The following is a 20,575-nucleotide window of genomic DNA, read 5'->3' on the forward strand; positions in this document are numbered from 1 at the left end:
CCCTTTTGTTCTCTATTTTCGCATAGGCAAAGAGTTAACGTCGTTTAAATACATATAACAAATGTACTAAATTGAAACATGAATGAAACTTTTTGTATGATTTATGTAAATTTTAAACTTTTTGTACTAATATGAAATAAATGTGAAACATTTTGTATGAGTGATGTATTTATTCCTCTTTGTTATTCTATATGGATGGACACGTCATATTAAGCAGTGGTGGATAGAATATAAATATACAAATTTCATTCCAAATGGTATCCGGCGATGGCAACGGTGATTCAGGTTGCTCCGGTGGAGGAAGTACTCCTGAGCATGACTTTGTTATATGAAGTGTAAAAAAAATTGCAATTCCAAGGTAGTATTACTATTATCAGATCAATTTATTTGATGATAATTTACAATTATAAATAGGATATAAATATCAGCTCTAAGAAGAATGTTGAGAAGAATCATTAAGTTTATCCATCACCGCAATATCCAAACCTTTATATCCATCTCAATCCACCAATCAGCAAAGCTCCATTCCTTCCCTCCCAATTCCCCTAATTCAAACATCGCAGCACCCAGTTTCAACCTAAATCATGCGCCAGCGCAACAAATTCACGGACAGGACCACGACATGAGATTCATGGAGTATGATGCTCTGCTACGCGACTGCGTGAGTCGGAAGCATGTGAAAGCAGGCCAAACGGCGCAATCCCACATGATTAAAACCAGTTATGCTCTCCGTGTCTACTTTGGCGGGAGGCTTATCGTCTTGTATTTGAAATGTGGATGTTTGGATGACGCGCAGAAGGTGTTCGACGAAATGCCACAGAGAAATGTAGTGTCGTGGACCGCGGTGATTTCTGGGTATACCAAGAGCGGGGTTTTCAACGAAGCTTTGCATCTCGTTTTGGAAATGCTAAGATCAGGTATTCTGAAATGATGAATTATAAATAGATTGTTACTTATAAGATTATGAAAAACTAAGTAGGGATTATTGAACTTAAATTTTTATTTTTATACTTATAAGCTGTTTAGGAGATTTACCAAACACTTTACCAGAGTTTATAATCTCGTAAATAACTTAAAAGCTATTTTAAATGGATTATAAGCTCAGCCAAATATCCTCTAAGTTTGTTTTTTGTAGTTCTTCAAACATGATCACACTTTGGCATTCTTGTCTTTCCCTTATAGTTATGAAAGATGATATGTTGTGATAGTTTTCAGGTACCAATCCAAACGAGTACACTTTCGCTACAGTGGTTATTCTTTGCACGAGTGCCTCCCAGTTCGAATGTGGAAGACAAATCCACTCACTTATAGTTAAGAGCCCTTTTGAATCCCATATATATGTTGGTAGCTCACTTCTAGACTTGTATGCCAAATCTGGAAATATCCATGAAGAGCGGCTTGTGTTTGAAGGTTTACCGGAGAGAGATGTGGTTTCATGCACTGCTATCGTTTCGGGTTATGCTCAACTAGGATTTGATCAAGAGGCTCTTGATCTGTTTTGTGAGTTGCAGAGCGAAGGAATGTCTTTTAATTATGTTACTTATGCTTGTGTTTTGACTGCACTTTCGGGGCTTGCTGTGTTCGAGTACGGAAGGCAAATGCACGGCCGTGTCCTCCGATCTCACCAATCCTTCTACATTGCTGTTGAGAATTCTTTAATTGATATGTACTCAAAATGTGGGTACCTAGTTTACGCTAGGAGGATCTTTGATGCAATGTGCGAAAGAAGTGTTATCTCGTGGATTGCAATGAGGGTATGGTAGACATGGAGATGAGGAATCTGTAGTTGAGTTATACAGTAACATGAAGGAAGAGAATAAGTTCAAGGCCGATGGCACGACTCTTTTGACAGTACTATCCGGCTGTAGTCACGGAGGAATGGAACAAATAGGCCTCCAATTCTTTGATGAGGCAGCATCGGCGGGTGGTGTTGATCTAGGTATTGAGCACTATGGCTGCATTGTCGACTTACTAGGGCGTGCTGGTCAGCTAGAGAGGGCGTTGCATTTCATGAAAGAAATGCCTCTCAAACCGAATGCTGCTATCTGGGGTTCACTTCTGGGCGCGTGTAGGGCTCACCGGGACTTCCAAGTTGGGAAAGTTGCCGCGGATCGTCTTCTCGAGATAGAGCCAGAGAATGCAGGAAACTACGTGATGCTTTGTAATGTATACGCGTTAGACGGGAGGTGGCACGAGGTGAGGAAAGTGAGGCGGTTGATGAAGGAGAAGGCGGTGGTGAAGGAGCCGGGGAAGAGCTGGATCACGTTGGGGCAAACCCTTCACACGTTCTATGCGGGCGATCGATCTCGTCCTGACAGTGAGGAGGTGCTGCTGTGTAAAGTAGGGGAGATGTCGATCGGGTGAAGGCGGCCGGATACACTCCGGACCTGAGTTCCGTTCTTCACGATGTGGACGACGAGCGGAAGGGGAGAGCCTTGCTTGGGCATAGTGAGAAACTAGCCCTAGCTTTTGGTATGATGAATGTTTGTTAAGCAAAGCCTATACGCATAATGAAGAATCTGAGGATTTGTGTTGATTGCCATAGCTTTGCAAAGTTTGTATCCCAAGTTTATAGCAGGGAATTGTTAATTAGAGAAATAAGCAGGTTTCATCATATTGTAAATGGGAAGTGTTCTTGTAGAGACTATTGGTAAGACTTCTTTTTTCAATGACACAGAAATTCCCAACTTCTTTTTGGAGTCTTACTAGCTTCCTCACAGTCGTTATCCACGGACTCGGGCTCAACGACAAGCCCAAAGCCCGATTTTTTAAGGTAGAAACGCCACAACTAACCTGCTAACTTGGGGCAGAGGAAGTATGTAAATTCAGCAATACAACATTAAAAGATGATCAAGTTGCAAATTCCACAATAATAATGTTATTCAACAGCTTCTACACACTGCACCAAACCAAAGTAATCAACCCTAGCCGATTTGACACACGACTCCACAGTTTCCACAAACCACAATCTCTCCCCCTATCTTTGCCCCCCAAACACCACCCAACAAACTCTAGAAACGCGGACAATCGGCAAGACTTACATGACGAACCATCACCGAATACATAAAGATAGAAGACCACTCCGAAAGCCTCTCAGATCTTGTCGAGCTTATCGGCTTTAACCAGAGGGTTAGCCTTTGCTATGGCATCTTGAGCGGCCGACCGGTAGTCGAACGGGCACTCGTGCTTGTCTGAGTAGCGGTGCACCGAGCAGAAGAGATTTCCGCACTTGCAACTGAAACCGGTCAGGCCCACACGCTTGCGGCAGGTGGTGCACCTGCTTGGTCCCTCCTTTGGCTTCGGCTCGCTTGGCACCGGGTCAAGGGTCGGACGAGGGGAGTCAAGTTTTAATTCGACTTCCACAGTCACTGCATCAGCAGGGAGGGGCTCCTTCTGTTTGATGCTGCCATTGACCATGTTCTCGATGGATGCCGCGGCGAATTGGGCCTGCTGCTGTTTCAAGACCATATCTTTATGGCACTTCGAGCACATGTTCATCGTGGCAGCACTTCCGAAGAAGCCGCAGTTGTTGATGCAGAGAATCGGGCCTTCTCGAGGTTGGTAGCCGGTCTCCTTGGAGGACTCCATTTATGCAAGCTTCTGCAATGCACCAACACAAGCGCCCAATGCGATAAGACTTTCTTAATATTAATTGAGCTCGCAAATCACATCAAGACAACAAAAGTAGCATGTATTACAAGCATCATCAACACTATGCTCAAATTCAATCCCGTCTTAACCCAGTCAGTGGTGGATGAATTTCCATCACTAGGAGAATTTCAAACTTGTAATATCTGAATTCACCCCCAATTACAAGAATGCAACAAGAAAGAGACTAGAGTATAGATTTCAAGATTTTCGACAAAATGCTCAAGAATGTGGAAAGCTTCTCAAAAGCAGCCTGAGTAACATGCACAAAACCAATTTAAACACCCTATAATCATACAATTTTGTAATAATCAATCAAATAAAAATCCCAAAACATGGACAGGATGTCAGTGGGAGCTATATTAGACAACCCGAGGGGAAATCTACAGCTTGTTATCAAACCAAAAGTTGCTTCATTTTCACACATATATACTGCATCAGGAAACAAGTTTTCAGAAAGCTACTTCAAAAATCCTTGATCGAAGGCAGCCCACACTACCTATATTAACAACTTCAATAGCATGATATTTCCGATGCAGTTACCTGTCTAAATTTAATAATACTCCATAAATAGTTTCAAACTATGTTGCATTGTAATAATAAGAGAAAATCCTCTAGTATCGGCTAGTTCAATAACCTCAACACCATTTCAAGAGCACAAGCATAGCAAAACAAACCATCACAACAAAAGGGACCTGAAATATTGATAAAATAACTGAGATATTCACTGGATGCTATATCTATCCTTCATCTACATGTGATTCCTCACCCCACACCAACCCTATCAATATCATTCCAAATTATTTCTTCAATACCATATATCTAAATCATCTAAAATTGCACACCTAAATCATCATCAATAAGGCAGGAATACAATGATATTCACCAATTTATTCTGAAATTGCACACCTAAATCATCATCATCTGATAAACACTAAAAAAATACACTTTCACAATCAAATAAAGAAAAAACATGAATAACATAGCTGATAACAAAACCAAATTCATCCTCTTTTTAGAAATCGATCTAAAATTCATGAGTCAATCAAATTTAGCACAAATAAAACGCATGCACTATAAAACTTGCAGAAGCCAAATATCACAATAAAACCTAAATCAGAATAAAATTAGACCTAAAAAGCTTCAAACATCTAATAACCTCCTAAAACCCCAAATCAATCGATAAAAATTCAATCTTCCGGAATCAATTACAGGTCCACAACAAAAAGAATTCGAAAACCTAATCAAAATGAAAATCTGACCTTCCAATTGATAAACAACGAGGCGTTAGGGCGATCGTAGGTTAGAAAAAAAATCAAAATAAACGAGCAATAACTTAATTATATGTATTTCCTAACCCACAAGAAAAGCAATAGAAGAGAAGGTTGAAGACGCAAAAGATTCAATTTTTTGAAGCAACACAAAGAACCCTTGCGCAGATCACTGAATCTGAGTCTAATACAATCGAAAAATGCAAACGGGGATAAATAATACCTTAATCAAAGAGATAAATGGAGCAATTTGAGAGGTGGGGAGAGACCTCGATATTGAATTATGATTTAAATTATTCCGTTGTATCTGCATTTATTCTATTCGAAACAGAGGAAAAAGGTGACAGTGAGGAATTAGAGAGAGAGTCGGTGCCATTTACTTATATTGCCCTCACCAAACTTTGTTCTTACCATTTTGCCATCGCTCTAGGATTAATTTATTATTACTAATATTTTATAGAGTGAGGGTCAAAATTGACATGCATTTTATGATTTTGGTCTTAAACATTTTTAAATTATTTGGTTCCACGCATTTCAATTCGGGTCAGACTCAGTCCAAAATGGACGGAGCTGTTAAATAGTAACAGCCAACATGTGTTAACTCAATTTTGACCCAATTAATCATTTCAATAATACATTTTTAAATAATACTACTAATTATTATTCTAAATTCCCAAAATAAAAGTAATCCTTTCCTCTTTCTTCTTCCCTCTTTAAACGTGTTTTCTCATTCCCTCTTTTGGATTCTTCTTCTTTCTCCGTTCTTCTACTTAGGGTTTAGAAGAACCCTAGTTCTTGCAGCAACCCAAAATAATTACTATATTATTATAAATCCAAAATAAAAAGAACTCATCCCTCTTGTCATAATTCATTTATCAAATATTCTCAAAATGTTTAGAAATCTTTTTTTTTTGCCAGTAACAATTTCTTCAATTTTACATTACAAATCTAAAAATGGAGATGAGAGCAATCCAGGATATCGGTGTTGGCGAAGACCTCACTCTACCCCTTCGCCCTCTCGCCGTCGTCCTCCACGACTCCGCCCTCAGCTTCCATTGCTCCGGCTGCTTCTCCACCCTTCCTCGGCATCCCTTATCCCATTTTGGCGATAATTCCCACTATGTCCCAACTCCTCGCTCAACTGCTCCGGTGATAATTCCGCCATCCATTCCTCCTCCGGTGAACACCGCCTCGTCTCCAACTCTCCTAATTACTCATGGGACTCCTCCTCCGCCTCGCCCCGCTTCGCTCACGTTTTCAAGAACCTTTCTTAAGAATGCACCTTTTCACCTCAATTAGGAGTAAAAAACGAATCCTTTTGTCAAGATGGGGAATCCCAAAGCCCAGATGATTGTTTGGAGAGAATCGCCGGTTTGATGACAAAATATGTAAATTTGGAGGGCTTTGCGTTCGAATAGATGCTTCTACGTTTGGTAATGACCAAGGATCAAGAAATAAACGGCACTTGCTTAGGAATTGCTATTTACGGTGCTGCATTTTCAGGGATAAATCATAGTTGTTCTTTAAATTCTTGCTACCGGTTCTTGATGAGGCTAGCAAACGATGAGAGGCGCCTCTTAGTATTGCGCCGGTAGAAGGCATATACTACGATAGAAATGGTGATGGTTTGATGAGGGGGGGGGGGGGGTTTGACGAACGAAGGGCACTTGCAATTTTGGGTTGCTGCAAAATCTAGGGTTCTTCAAAGTAGAAGAACTGAGAAAGAAGAACAAGAATAATCAAAAAGAGGGAAGGAGAAAACACGTTTTTTGTAATTTATTTGTTCAGTATTTTAAATTAATTAGTTGCTAATAAAAATTAAGGGTGCTAATAATCAAAATTAAGAGTTTAATTTCGGTCAAAATCGGGTTAACACATGTTGACTGTTACTATTTAACGGCTCCATCCATTTTAGGCTGAGTCTGGCCCGAGTTGAAATGTGTGAGACCAAATAATTCAAAACGTAATATTTATGATCAAAATCGTAAAATGATCATATGTTTATGACCAATTTTGGCCTTTCCTCTATTTTATAGTCTAAATTAATGGAATTTATGTGCATTTAAATAACAAATGAATGCATTTTGGACTAGCAATAATGACTACTCATCATATAGTACTAATTGTTTGCAGTCTAAATTAATGGAATTTATGTGCATTTAAATAACAAATGAATGCATTTTTTACCTCAACTATTATTTGTTCGAACAACTAATCAAGTCAAATTTCGCTATTATTAGCTTGTTTGAGGAGTACATATGATCATCGAAATCAACTTTTTTTAAGGAATTGTTGTAAATTCAGTATTGAGTTAATTGGTTTATTTTCAGGCATGCTTGCTAGTAGAGTTTAATGAACAGTGATTTAGAAACATAATGTATTTGCTGCAGTAAGATAATAATTTAGAATTATTTCTTAATTTTTTATTTTTCAGATAATTATGAACTTTTTAAATATCTATAAAGATTATAATAAGATTTAATTATGAAATTCTAAAATACGACGAATCATATATATTCTTCAACGATCTAATCTAAGTCCAATCGTATGTTTGAATTCCCTTATTTTATTTCACTTCAATGCATAATTAATTACGTAAAAGTCGTAGATACATATATATTGTGCATAAATATTACTACTATTTCCTTTAATTATATTGAAGTGTGTCTCATTTAATTTAGGCTATATAGATGACTTCCTTTAATTAAATGTTTTTCATTAAAATTATCCTTTAATATCAATTTTTGCACAAAAATAATGACAATGGTAAATACTAGAATTAATATACTTACAAAAGGATGTGAAAATTATGTATCTACTATATTTTAGAATGGAAAATACTAATACTAGTTAACAAAAAATCAAGGTATAGTAATGATATTTTAATTAAAAGAAATTTAAACGAAAAATCACTACAAAAAAATGCCTATTTTCAAGCATCAATTTGCAAGCACATGTAGTGCTTACAAATTCTGGAAGAACTGCAAGCAAAATCGCGAGCAAAATGCAAAATATTGGTTGAAAAATATATTTCGAGTGCATTTGCGAGCAATTATTTCTGTGCTCGCAATATAGTAAGCAAATAGTGCTTGCAAACGTATGCTTTCTTTTTTCATAGAAATTTGCGAGATAATTTGCAAGCACCTATGAGTTGAGCTCGCAAATATTTTAAATCCCCCCGCCAATTATTTGGGCTGACATCCTAAGTCTATGCATTTCAAACACTAATTATTTTGCCTCAAATTATGTTTCCCATTTCTCCAATTTCCAAATTCTCTCTTCGCATTTCTCCATTTCTCAAATTCCCAAATTCTCGTTCTGTGCCGCCGATGTCCTGCTCTGCCACCGGTTGCCCTTGCTCTACCGCCGGCCTATTGCTTTGCCACCGGTTGCCCTTGCTCCACCGCTGGCTTCTTGCTCCGCCAGCAACAGCTTTCAGCTTTCCTTCGGTGAGGTCTCTCTCTTGCTGAATTATTTAGCTGCTTATCGCTCTAATTTATATTGATTCTTATTAGAAATGGGCCACTCACCCCTTAAAAGGCCGGTCTTCCATCACGTGGGTAGGCAATGCAAGTTAAGGCCGGTCTTCCATCACGTGGGTAGGCAATGCAAGAGAAACCATCATCGATGTGGCCGGAAAGGACATCGGTCTTCCACTCGTGAGGGAAAGGACATCGGTCTTCCACTCGTGAGGTAGATAAGAGATAAAGATGTTGGATCTAAGGATTACAAGAGATAAAAGCCGGGCGTAATACAACCCAAAAGAAGGAATACAAGAAACGAAACTGAACTGAATTACAATGAAACAAATAAACCGTGAATGTTTAGCCGAGTCGAGGAGGCCTCTTCCCGCAAGACGAGATACGCCCCGGTAGTGCTCTTCGGTTTGGCGTTTCGTCCCCAAAGGTAAAACGACTACGTCTCTTTTGATGCAGCACCGCAATCAGTAGAGCTCCGGCGAACTGGATGGAGGAGAGGGCAGAGCTTCGACAGAAAGACAATGCAGAGAGGGAGAGAGCTTATGATGCAGAGAATGCTTGGAATTGTGTGTCCTAATGCAGTGGTATGGCTAGCCTATTTATAGGCCAAGCCACCATGCAGGGTCAACCGAGCCATGAAGGCTCATCATGGCAGATTCGTAACCGACGTCGGTTACGAGCGTGTGGCAGCGAGCGTGTGGCAGGCGTGTGCCTTTCGCCCATCTTGGTCCACTATAATTATTAAGTAACATAAAGTCACTTAATTTATACACATTAAAAGATGTGTTAATTCTCCAATGTGGGATAATTAACACTAGTTAATTATTCCCTAAGCTCCAACTTCAAGCTTTAATTAAAAGCTAATTATGCCCAACTTTAATCCACTATTTCTCACTCACCGGAAATCGGATTTGAGAAAGTGAATATACTACATTTATCTACGTAAAATGTAGATCGACGCTATGTCATTTAATTTCACAAAATTAAATGTCTCGTCACATTTATTATTTGGTCAAAATCCATTGACCGGGCATATTTAATACCATGATTTCTACAATCCCCGACATGAGTGGAAATAGCCGAATGCATATGCATGCAGACACAAGCTCAACCCTCGAGAGGTATATAAGCATAAGGATAGGTAGTTGTTGACTTTGAACCCTCCATAGTCGACACCATCGGATACACAGGCGGCTTAGTAGCGCGATGCTTTGAACTAATCCCCCACGGCGTGCACCGAGACAATGGTGTTAACGCTTAAACACCTCAACCTCATCCGTTCTCACGTTTTGTGTCCATTGCGGTCTTGGACACCACTTTGGATTCATAAGTGCATTTTTTATGAAGCGACCACACTTCGCACTTACATAGGTGATTCTTAGTCAAGTACCTTGCCATACTTGGTCTCTTTGAGAATTCCATCTCTTTGAGATCCTTAAGAACCATTAAAAGTCATAGACTTAGCCTTTACCACTAGACAAGCTCTCCAACACTCTATTGCTCTCTAGGGAATAGATATAGTTGAGTGTTTCTCATGAACTCTCATAGCTTAGTTGTCCCTTTGAACCAAGTTCTTGGGATCTCCAGTCATCATGGTTGGGTTACCACTATGATAGTTCTTTAGTTTGTGGATTTCAAACTCATTCCCTCTAGCAACTTATTCATTTGATCACGGTTTAACCCTTTGGTTAGCGGATCCGCTAGATTATCTATTGACTTCACATAGTTAATTGTAATCACCCCTGTTGTGATCAAATGTCTCACGGTGTTATGTCGTCGACGTATATGTCGAGACTTACCGTTATAGAAGCCATTGTTTGCCCTTCCAATAGCTGCTTGGCTATCGCAGTGGATCAGCACTGGTGGCACTGGCTTAGACCAACATGGAATGTCTTCAAGGAAGTTCTTAAGCCACTCGGCTTCCTCACCAGCCTTATCCAAGGCAATGAACTCCGATTCCATTGTTGATCGGGCTATACAGGTCTGTTTTGTGGATTTCCACGATACAGCACCACCCCCAATAGTAAAGACATATCCACTTGTTGAAAGTGAGTCTCTATTATCGGATATCCAATTGGCATCACAGTACCCTTCAAGTACCGGGGGGTATCTCGAGAAGTGTAGCCCAAGATTTTGAGTGTGTTTTAAATATCTCAAAACCCTCACAAGAGCTCTCCAATGCTCTTTGCTTGGATTGCTCGTGTAACGACTCAACTTGTTCACGGCACAAGCAATGTCAGGTCGAGTGCAATTAGTCAAGTACATAATGCACCCGATGACCCGTGCATACTCTTCTTGTGCAACGGGCTCGCCTTTGTTTTTGCTCAAGTGAACGTCGAGTTCAATTGGAGTCTTAACCGGCACGCCATCATAGGCTTTGAATTTATTCAATATCTTCTCAACATAATGTGATTGTGTTAAGATGATTCCATCATTCGTTCTTAGAATCTTCATTCCAAGAATTACATCGGCTAGGCCCATGTCTTTCATGTCAAAGTTTCTCTTTAACATGGCCTTTGTATCGTTAATTACTTGAGTGTTGCTACCCAAGATTAACATATCATCAACGTAGAGACACACTATAACATGACCGTTATTAGTGCTCTTGATGTAGACACATTTGTCGCACTCGTTGATTTTAAACATTTGATAACATCACATTATCAAACTTCAAGTGCCATTGCAATGGCGCTTGTTTCAATCCATATAGGGACTTTACGAGCTTGCATACCTTTTTCTCTTGTCCAGGTACTACAAACCCTTCGGGTTGTTCCATATAGATTTCATCTTCTAGTTCACCATTTAGAAACGCGGTCTTTACATCCATTTGATGAATCTCAAGATTGTGCAATGCAGCAATAGCGAGAAGCACTCGTATAGATGTAATCCTTGTTACAGGTGAATAGGTATCGAAGAAGTCATGTCCTTCCTTTTGTTTAAAACCCTTTACTACTAATCGGGCTTTATACTTATCAACTGTTCCATCGGCCTTAAACTTTCTTTTAAGAACCCATTTGCATCCTAAAGGTTTAGCACCTTCGGGTAAATCAACCAACACCCATGTGTGGTTTAGCAAAATTGAATCAATTTCGCTTTGAACAGCTTCTCTCCAATGCAGCCCGTCTGGGCCAGCAAAGGCTACTTTTATCAATGTTGGTTCTTCATCCAACATGAAAGCAATGTAGTCAGGACCAAAAGTTTTTGGTGTTCTGACTCTATTACCACGTCTTAGTACTGTATCTTTTGGATCGGGCCTTGCACGCTTGGCGATTCAGGTTCCGCATCTGCTGATTTAGAACTAGTGGCTTCTTCTTCCACTTGTTTAGAACTAGTGACTTCTTCAATTCTTGTCTCAGAATTGGTTGAGACTTTTTCCTTGTCTTTACAAGGAAATGTATTTTCGAGAAATACAGCATTCCTCGACTCAATTGTTGTTCCTACTGTGATAGTCGATATTTCAGACTTGTGAACAACAAATCGATATGCACTACTGTTAAGTGCATATCCAATGAAGATGCAATCAACCGTCTTAGGTCCGATTGTAACTTCTTTGGGCGGAGGAACCATCACCTTTGCCAAACACCCCCACACTTTGAGGTATTTGTAGGATGGCTTCCTTCCCTTCCACAACTCATAAGGAGTGACATCTTTTCCTTTGAGAGGGATCTTATTCAAGATATAGTTGGCTGTCAAAACAGCTTCCCCCCACATGTTATGTGGTAATCCTGAAGTTAGAAGCAGTGCATTCATCATCTCTTTTAGAGTTCGATTTTTGCGTTCTGCAACACCATTAGATTGTGGTGAATATGGAGCAGTTGTTTGATGAATTATACCACTTGCGTTGCATAACTCCTCAAACGGGGCTACATATTCGCCTCCTCTATCGCTTCGAATCATTTTGATTTTACAACCAAGTTGATTCTCAACTTCGTTCTTATAATTTTTGAACGCTTCTATTGCTTCATCTTTACTTCTTAAAAGATAAATGTAGCAATACCTTGTGCAATCATCTATGAAAGTGATAAAGTACTTTTTACCATCTCTTGTTTGCACCATCTTTAAATCACATACGTCCGTGTGAATTAATTCAAGGGTTTTTGTGCTTCGTTCAACCGAGTGAAACGACAACTTAGTCATTTTTGCTTCAAGACAAATTTCACATTTATCTTGGGTATCCAATTCATTAGTCTTTAGTAAATCTAAATTCACTAATCTTTTAATAGCTTTTGAATTAACATGTCCCAATCTTAGGGCTGTCAATTTTCGACACGACACGATAATCCGACACGAATCCGCATGAAATTATTGGGTTGGAGTCAAGTCTTAATGGATCCGTGTCCTTACTGGGTTGACCCATTAAGAACCCGATAATTTCGGGTTGGGTTCGGGTCGGATACGGGTAACCCATTAAAAAATAATAATAATATTTTTATTATTATTTAAAAATATATATATTACTTTAATGTTTTAGTTTCTTATAAATTAGGTTTAAATAGTATAAAATGAATTTTAATTGTGTAAATTAGGTTAAAAATTAAGGTTTTTTTTTTTTTTTTTTTTTTTAAAAATTAACTTCATATATTTATATCATATATATGAAGGAGGAAATTACAAATCAACTCCTATAACAAGGAGGAAAGACAAATTACGCCACCCAAGGTTCGAACTCGAGACCTCCAGGATGGACGCGGTATCCAGCACCCTTTACCGCTAGGCCAAGGGGCTTGGATAGGTTAAAAATTAAGGTTTAATCGTGTAATATTATGTTTTAATCGTGTAATATCAGGTTCGGGTTGTTATCGTGTCGTGTCAACCCATATTATATCGTGTCGATAACGGGTTCGTGTCGGGTGCAGGTCGTGTTCGGATTTGAAGGTAGCAGGTCGGGTTCGTGTTCGGATTTGCAGTTTTCTTAACAGGTCGGGTTCAGGTTAGGCCTTATTGGGTTGGGTCATTATCAGGTTGACCCGATAACAACCCAATCCGCACGATTTGCCAGCCCTACCCAATCTACAATGCCACAAATTTGAAGACTCAATCAAATAAGAGGAAGTAGATGCTTTATTCTTATTAGCCAGTGGCTTTGGAACACGCAGTGTTTCTACACTAAGCTTGAAAAGTCCGTCGGTTACATAACCTTTTCCGAGGGACTTCCCAAACTTATACAATGCAAACCTATCGGATTCAAATACAAGTTTAAAACCCTTATTCACTAGTATTGATCCTGAAACTAGGTTCTTCCGGATGTCCGGAACGTGCAGCGCATCCTTCAAGGTGATTGAGACGCCAGACGTCATCTTGAGGATTACATCACCAACTCCGAGGATTTCAGACGAGGCTTGATTCCCCATGTTTATCTTTCTCCCTTCAATGTTGTTGTATGTGGAGAACATACTCCTATCTGCGCAAACATGTGCAGTAGCGCCGGTATCAATATACCAGCCACCCTTGTTGTTGTTAACAAGGTTGACCTCTTCAGTGACCATAGCAATGAGGTCGTTCTCATCCCAGTCCTTGAACTCCTTCTCAACGACGTGGGCAGCCGGCTTCTTCTTCTTGCTGCGGCAGTCTTTAGCAAAGTGGCCTGGTTTGCCACACTTGTAGCAGTCGCCTTCAAACTTCTTTGAAGGCTGCTTTCCCTTCCCTTTGTCATTTGGACGGTTTGGGCGAGGGCGTTTGTTGGAGGGCCCGCCCCGCTCCAACAGATTGGCCTTGGCTTCATTTGGGGCGAATCCCTTAGCCTTTTGATCACTTTTGCGCACGTCGGCCTCGATGCGCAACTTCACGATCAAGTCTTCAAGGGTCATCTGCTTTCGCTTGTGCTTGAGATAACTCTTGAAGTCCTTCCAACTTGGAGGGAGCTTGTCAATGATCGTGCACCTTAGGAATTTATCGGGCAAGGTCATCCCTTCAGTCACTAATGAGTGGATGATCATTTGGAGCTCTTGGACTTGCTCCATGACGGGTCGAGAGTCGACCATTTTGTAGTCCATAAACTTGGATGCTACAACTTGTTCCGTCCCTGCAGCATTATCTATGCTATACTTCTTTTCTAGGTTTTCCCACATTTGTTTAGATGTGGTTACATTGGAGTATACATTATAGAGGCTATCATCTAATGCACTTAAAATAAAATTTTTACATAGATAATCCCCTTTTCTCCAAGCTTCATAGTCCGCCATGACTTCGAGCCTAGTCTCTTGGTCGCTTGGCGCGGGCGGCTCGTTCTCCGTGAGGAAGTTGGCGACGCCCAATGTTGTCAAGTAGAACAACATCTTTTGATACCACCGCTTGAAGTCAGATCCTCCAAACTTTGGTGGCTTCTCGGCAGGTGGCATCATTCTTGGTGCCAAAGGTGCCGCAGTTGGTCCTTGGAAGGAACCAATTCCGTTGCCCCCGAAGGAGCCAACAACGTGGTTGGGCATAGAGCCCCCACCATTCACGTTAGGCATAGAGCCCGCCATGGTCGTACCAGCCCCGAAGGGACTAGCACCCGCATGAGACCCGAAGGCCCCAGCATTCGTGTGAGACCCGAAGGCCCCAACACCCGTGTGAGACCCGAAGGCCCCAGCACTCGATCCATTAAAGGACCCGAAGGAACCACTCAAAGTGGAACCAACCGACCCACTCGAAGTGGATCCACCAGTGAGCCCAAGGGGGTTAACGAACTCCCAAGGGGTTGTTGAGGAAGAAGGATAGCGCCCGGGAGTGGGCATCATCGTCGGAATCGACGACGTGTTGACAGGTCCAGTGGTCGCCATGGTTGAAGGAATGGCGGCGGTGGTGGCGGCAGCGGTGGTGTTGGATTCCGTCGACATCTCCAGCAAAGGTGTATTAAGTTTCGAAATTTTAAGTTCAGTTTAGAGGTCAAAAACCCTTCAAAAGCAAGTTATCTCGTCTTGCGATTGTTGGATCTAAGGATTACAAGAGATAAAAGCCGGGCGTAATACAACCCAAAAGAAGGAATACAAGAAACGAAACTGAACTGAATTACAATGAAACAAATAAACCGTGAATGTTTAGCCGAGTCGAGGAGGCCTCTTCCCGCAAGACGAGATACGCCCCGGTAGTGCTCTTCGGTTTGGTGTTTCGTCCCCAAAGGTAAAACGACTACGTCTCTTTTGATGCAGCACCGCAATCAGTAGAGCTCCGGCGAACTGGATGGAGGAGAGGGCAGAGCTTCGACAGAAAGACAATGCAGAGAGGGAGAGAGCTTATGATGCAGAGAATGCTTGGAATTGTGTGTCCTAATGCAGTGGTATGGCTAGCCTATTTATAGGCCAAGCCACCATGCAGGGTCAACCGAGCCATGGAGGCTCATCATGGCAGATTCGTAACCGACGTCGGTTACGAGCGTGCGGCAGGCGTGTGCCTTTCGCATGTGGAGCGTGTGGATTTCTCACGTGGCAGCCGTGACTGTGCCTCGCTTGACGACGTGTCAAGCCACTTGGATTGCTGACTCGGCGGTGGTCCAAAAAGAATAGTTTGGGCCAAGCCCCAAGCCCAAAGACCAATTGCCAAGATCCAAGTCCAAGTCCAAGTCCAAGTCCAAGCCCAAGATCGAGATCGGGGCCCGCGGCCCGCGGCCGCGAGCGCGAGCACGTGCACGAGCACGGGCTCGGGCGGGCGGCGGCGACGGCGCGCGCGTGTGCGCGCGTGTGGGCTCTTTCACCCATCTTGGTCCACTATAATTATTAAGTAACATAAAGTCACTTAATTTATACACATTAAAAGATGTGTTAATCCTCCAATGTGGGATAATTAACACTAGTTAATTATTCCCTAAGCTCCAACTCCAAGCTTTAATTAAAAGCTAATTATGCCCAACTTTAATCCACTATTTCTCACTCACCGGAAATCGGATTTGAGAAAGTGAATATAGTACTACATTTATCTACGTAAAATGTAGATCGACGCTATGTCATTTAATTTCACAAAATTAAATGTCTCGTCACATTTATTATTTGGTCAAAATCCATTGACCGGGCATATTTAATACCATGATTTCTACAAAAGAAGTGAATATACTACATTTATCTACGTAAAATGTAGATCGACGCTATGTCATTTAATTTCACAAAATTAAATGTCTCGTCACATTTATTATTTGGTCAAAATCCATTGACCGGGCATATTTAATACCATGATTTCTACAAAAGAGAAAACCATCATCGACTTGGGCCCACTCTGATACCATATTAGAAATGGGCCACTCACCCCTTAAAAGGCCTCATAAGGGGGAGGGTTATCCACACTTATATAGATTAGATGGGATCTTCACCAAGTCGATGTGGGACAGAATTTATAGAATTTAACAATTCTTCACGTTTCTTCAAATTCAATTCTAATTTCAGTAGCAAGGTTTGCTGGATTTTCTCCAATTCGTTCGATCACATTTCTATGATTTTCTCTGGATTTTCTTCGAATTCATAAACACGTGCTGAGGTAATTGAGCTGCACGAAGAAGTGCATTCATAAACTGCTTTCAATGTGTTTTATTTGATTGATATTCAGCAAACTGCTTGTAACCTCGCCAATGCCAGCATCATTGGATGCCCTAGTAAGCTGTAATCGCAAAAAAATTTACATTCTTAATGGTCACATAGTTGTTTCCGGTGTTGGCTGTAAATTTCAATTCATTTCACCTCATTGTCATTATGTATGTATGTGTGTTCTAATGCAGTGAGTGTGTATGTGTTTTCTTTTTCCTTTTTTTTTGTCTTTCGGATACTGTATTATTGAGTGGAAAATATGCTTATGCGATATGTGTTTTCTAGGTGTTTGCTGCTGGTGTTCTAGATCTTCTTTGATATTTCTAGTTTTTAAGCATTTTAGTGTTTATTTTGTTGCTATGCTTGACAAGCTAAGTAAATGAGTAGAATTTTTCTTAAGATAATAGTAGATTTTTTCTCTGCAACAGAAGGTGGATGAAATTAGAGCAAGAAGGCTTAATTGGATAAACAAAGTTTAAGTCAGCACTATTTCTATTGTTAAAAAAAGTTAAGTAGATCAGCCTTTAATAAACCTCAGGATTATAATTGAGACAACAAGTGTGTGTTTGGTGCTCTCCTTTTTCTTTCTTGATTTGATTATACCAATACGACATGAATGAAAAGTGAAAAAAGGAGAATAAGGGAACAATAAGTTGCTATTTTGGTATATTGTGCAACATGAAAGTAGTTTTGTGCTATGTTATTGGTTTTATCTCACTGTAGTTATATTGAAATACAAATATATAGAGCACATTCCTGTAGTTAGTTATTTGGGTATATCGCAAATGTTTCTCATTAAACATAGTGCTAGAATTAGTTTTCCAAGCATTAGTAGAGAAAAAGAAACTGAAAATGAAGGAAGCTGGCCAGATATAGTAATAGAGTATATGTTACTGGTATGAATAATTCCTACTATTCACTACTTTATTGTAGATTTAAGTTCATGATGATTGTTCTTCTCCATATTGCCTTAAAAGGACAGGCACCAAATAAAATTCTTCTCGTATAGTTTTACCACACGTCTTGATTTGAACATTTGACTGCATATGAACTGTTGTAGTACGGATCCTTGGTTATGCCTTTTCTGTTGTAATATCACTTGTTGATGTTAGCTTTGAGGTGTTGCTTCCATTATTTCATGTTTTACAGTTGCTAAGTGTTTGATCTTCTTTGTTTTGCAGCTTGCTTTTTGGAGCCATTTTTCGCACTGCAGGTAAACATAGAAATCTTTTTAGTATTCATGCTTTAACATCCTTGGTTCATGGAAACACATGTTATTTTGGATTCTATATTTTGTTTAGGGCTAAATTAGTTGAGACCTACACCTGATATTTATGTTTGATGCAATATTGATCTTTATAGATGTATAGCAAATGAAGTTTTCTCCCTTAACTCTGTCCACATACTATCTAACTAGTGATATTTATGTTTGATGCAATATTGATCTCTATAGCTGTATAGCAAATGTATTCATTTGAATCTTATTCTAATCTTGTAGTTACAATGACCTTTGCTACTTGTTTATACATAGTTCAATTAAAATGTCATTTTCTTTGTAGATCTTGTTAGCTCTGTCTGACTCCTCTTTTATCCTCCCACTTGTCTTTCAGTTGTTGCTATTTCAGTTGGCTATGTAGTAAAAAAAATTGCAAAAGTGAGGACAAGCTAGAGTTAGACGGCACATAATTCATATATCATGACACTTTACTCTTCTACACAATCTTTTAATTCTACATTGGATATTTCATTACTCAAATGTTCCTACTTGTATCTGAGGTCATGCTAATTTTTATGCAATTGTTAACTGCTGATACTTGGATAAATAGGCTGCCGAGAGAGGAGTCTCAGCGATAGATTGTGTGTATGACTCGTTCCATAATATACACACGTTCAAGGATGAGTGGTATACATATAAGAGAACTGCAAACGTTGATGTAAGCAAGTTATATTGCATCAACTCATGCATTTGTTTGTTGATGTAAATATTTTCTTATCATGGGAAATACGAGAGGAGTTGCGCTTAGAATAACGACAAGAAATACATCAATGTGCATCTGAAGTATTTTCTTGATCCTAAACTTAGGTTATGTTAATACAGCAGGAAATCAAAGAATTGCGGGAGCTGGTAAAGGTCCTTAGTCAAAAAGTTCAAGAGATGAGAAGAAGTGAATAGATTTAGCTTGTGTTAGGTTTTTACATTTATATTTTCTATTCTAGCTTCATGGTTTCTAAGTTGTGAAACTGTGGCCTGTTAGTTATCATTTTGAAGATTCAAATAATTCGTGTGGTTGTAAAAAAATAGTTATTTTTTATTTTACGTAAAATTTGAATTTTTTTAATTCTTTTGATTAATTTCATATAATTTTAAAAAAATAAACACTAATATTAATTTGAAAAAAATTATACTGATAAATAAAAAAATTATAGAATTTTCTGAAAAAAATATCAATTTGCGAGCACAACTATGCTCGCAAATAAGCCAGAAAATAGGTTTAATTTCTAGCACATTGCGAGCACAAGAGATGTTCTAGGATATTTGCGAGCAAAAAATGTGCTTGCAAAGTAATAATTCGACCACCAGATTTTGAAAGCCATTTTGTGAGCACCGGTCAATGTGCTCGCAAGTTTTCAGCATGTGCGAGCACTAAAGTACTTGCAATTTTTGCAACGAGCCGAATGGGTAGCACCCTTCGTGCTCGCAAAGTGCTTGCAAAACGAAAATGACGTTTTGCAAACATATTTGGTTACTTGCAAACATTTTGGTGCTTGCAAAACACCTTTTTTGTAGTGAATGCAAATACTATATTCCAATTAGATAGGACCAAAATACAAAAATATACTCCCTCCGTCCCGCACTACTCGCACTTATTTCCTTTTTGGGCGTCCCAAATTACTTGCACTCTTTCCATTTTTAGTAAAAAATTTCACCTACAGCCGTCATTTTTACTTTCCTATACACTCATTCCTTAATCTCCGAGCCGAAAAAGAAATGAGCGAGTAGCCCGGGACGGAGGGAGTATTTGAGAAATACTAAGAGCATCCTCATATGTGCTCTTGCCAAAGAGCATGGATGTGGGCCCGAACCCACTTTTATTACTTTTTTACTCCCTGCTCTTCCCAAGAGCACAACACCCACATCCATGTTCTTCCGCAAAGACATGCTCAAGGGTCCCACCATTCCATTATTTAGTTTAAATACTTTAATTACTAAAAACATTTCCACAATATTAAAATGCATTAAAATTACCCGGAATACTATTACAAATTACAAAAAATTAAAATTTACATAATTAAATTCATAAAATAAAAAAAACCCACTACTCTTTGCCGAATTCTGCCCAAATGGATGATGAATGTGTGTATTTATAGATGATTTTGGGATTAAATTTTTTTAAAAAAAATTTCAAAAAAACGGTAATAAAACGGCTATATCTTTGGGAATCCGAAAATATTTTTTTTATTTTTGGTATTATTTTCGATTTAAAAAAAAGAAAAAGAAAATTCCAACAGCCACGTCGCCCTGCTCAGCGGCACGGACGTGCTCGATCTATCGAGCAGAGCTGTGCCGTTGGCAAGAGCACAGCGGCGGACATGGGTGTGCCATGCCAACAGCACGGACGCCGTCCTTGCGGAAGAGCACCGCTGCGAATGCTCTAAGTATGTATGTATCATGCATTTTGATTGA

At 39.6% G+C, this 20,575-nt stretch overlaps 1 protein-coding gene and 1 pseudogene across 3 annotated transcripts; one reads left to right on the forward strand and one right to left on the reverse strand.

Annotated features, from left to right (window-relative positions):
- The first annotated feature begins 280 nt into the window (after positions 1 to 280).
- On the forward strand, positions 281 to 2,691 carry LOC121748578 (annotated as a pseudogene).
- A 125-nt stretch (positions 2,692 to 2,816) lies between these two features.
- On the reverse strand, positions 2,817 to 5,277 carry LOC121748579 (zinc finger A20 and AN1 domain-containing stress-associated protein 8-like). 3 transcript variants are annotated; one of them, XM_042143029.1, is made up of 2 exons: positions 5,143 to 5,277; positions 2,817 to 3,600 (listed from the first exon to the last, which is right to left on the reverse strand). In XM_042143029.1, the coding sequence occupies exon 2, from the start codon at positions 3,586 to 3,588 to the stop codon at positions 3,094 to 3,096; it is 495 nt and encodes a 164-aa protein (XP_041998963.1). In that variant the 5' UTR covers positions 3,589 to 3,600; positions 5,143 to 5,277; the 3' UTR covers positions 2,817 to 3,093. The 3 variants fall into 3 exon arrangements, with proteins under 3 accessions (XP_041998963.1, XP_041998965.1, XP_041998964.1); XM_042143031.1 differs by having other exon boundaries at positions 2,817 to 3,597; positions 5,143 to 5,241; XM_042143030.1 differs by lacking the exon at positions 5,143 to 5,277 and adding an exon at positions 4,911 to 5,101.
- Positions 5,278 to 20,575: the final 15,298 nt, after the last annotated feature.

Source organism: Salvia splendens, chromosome 9 (genome assembly GCF_004379255.2).
Source record: "Salvia splendens isolate huo1 chromosome 9, SspV2, whole genome shotgun sequence".
Taxonomy (NCBI): domain Eukaryota; kingdom Viridiplantae; phylum Streptophyta; class Magnoliopsida; order Lamiales; family Lamiaceae; genus Salvia; species Salvia splendens.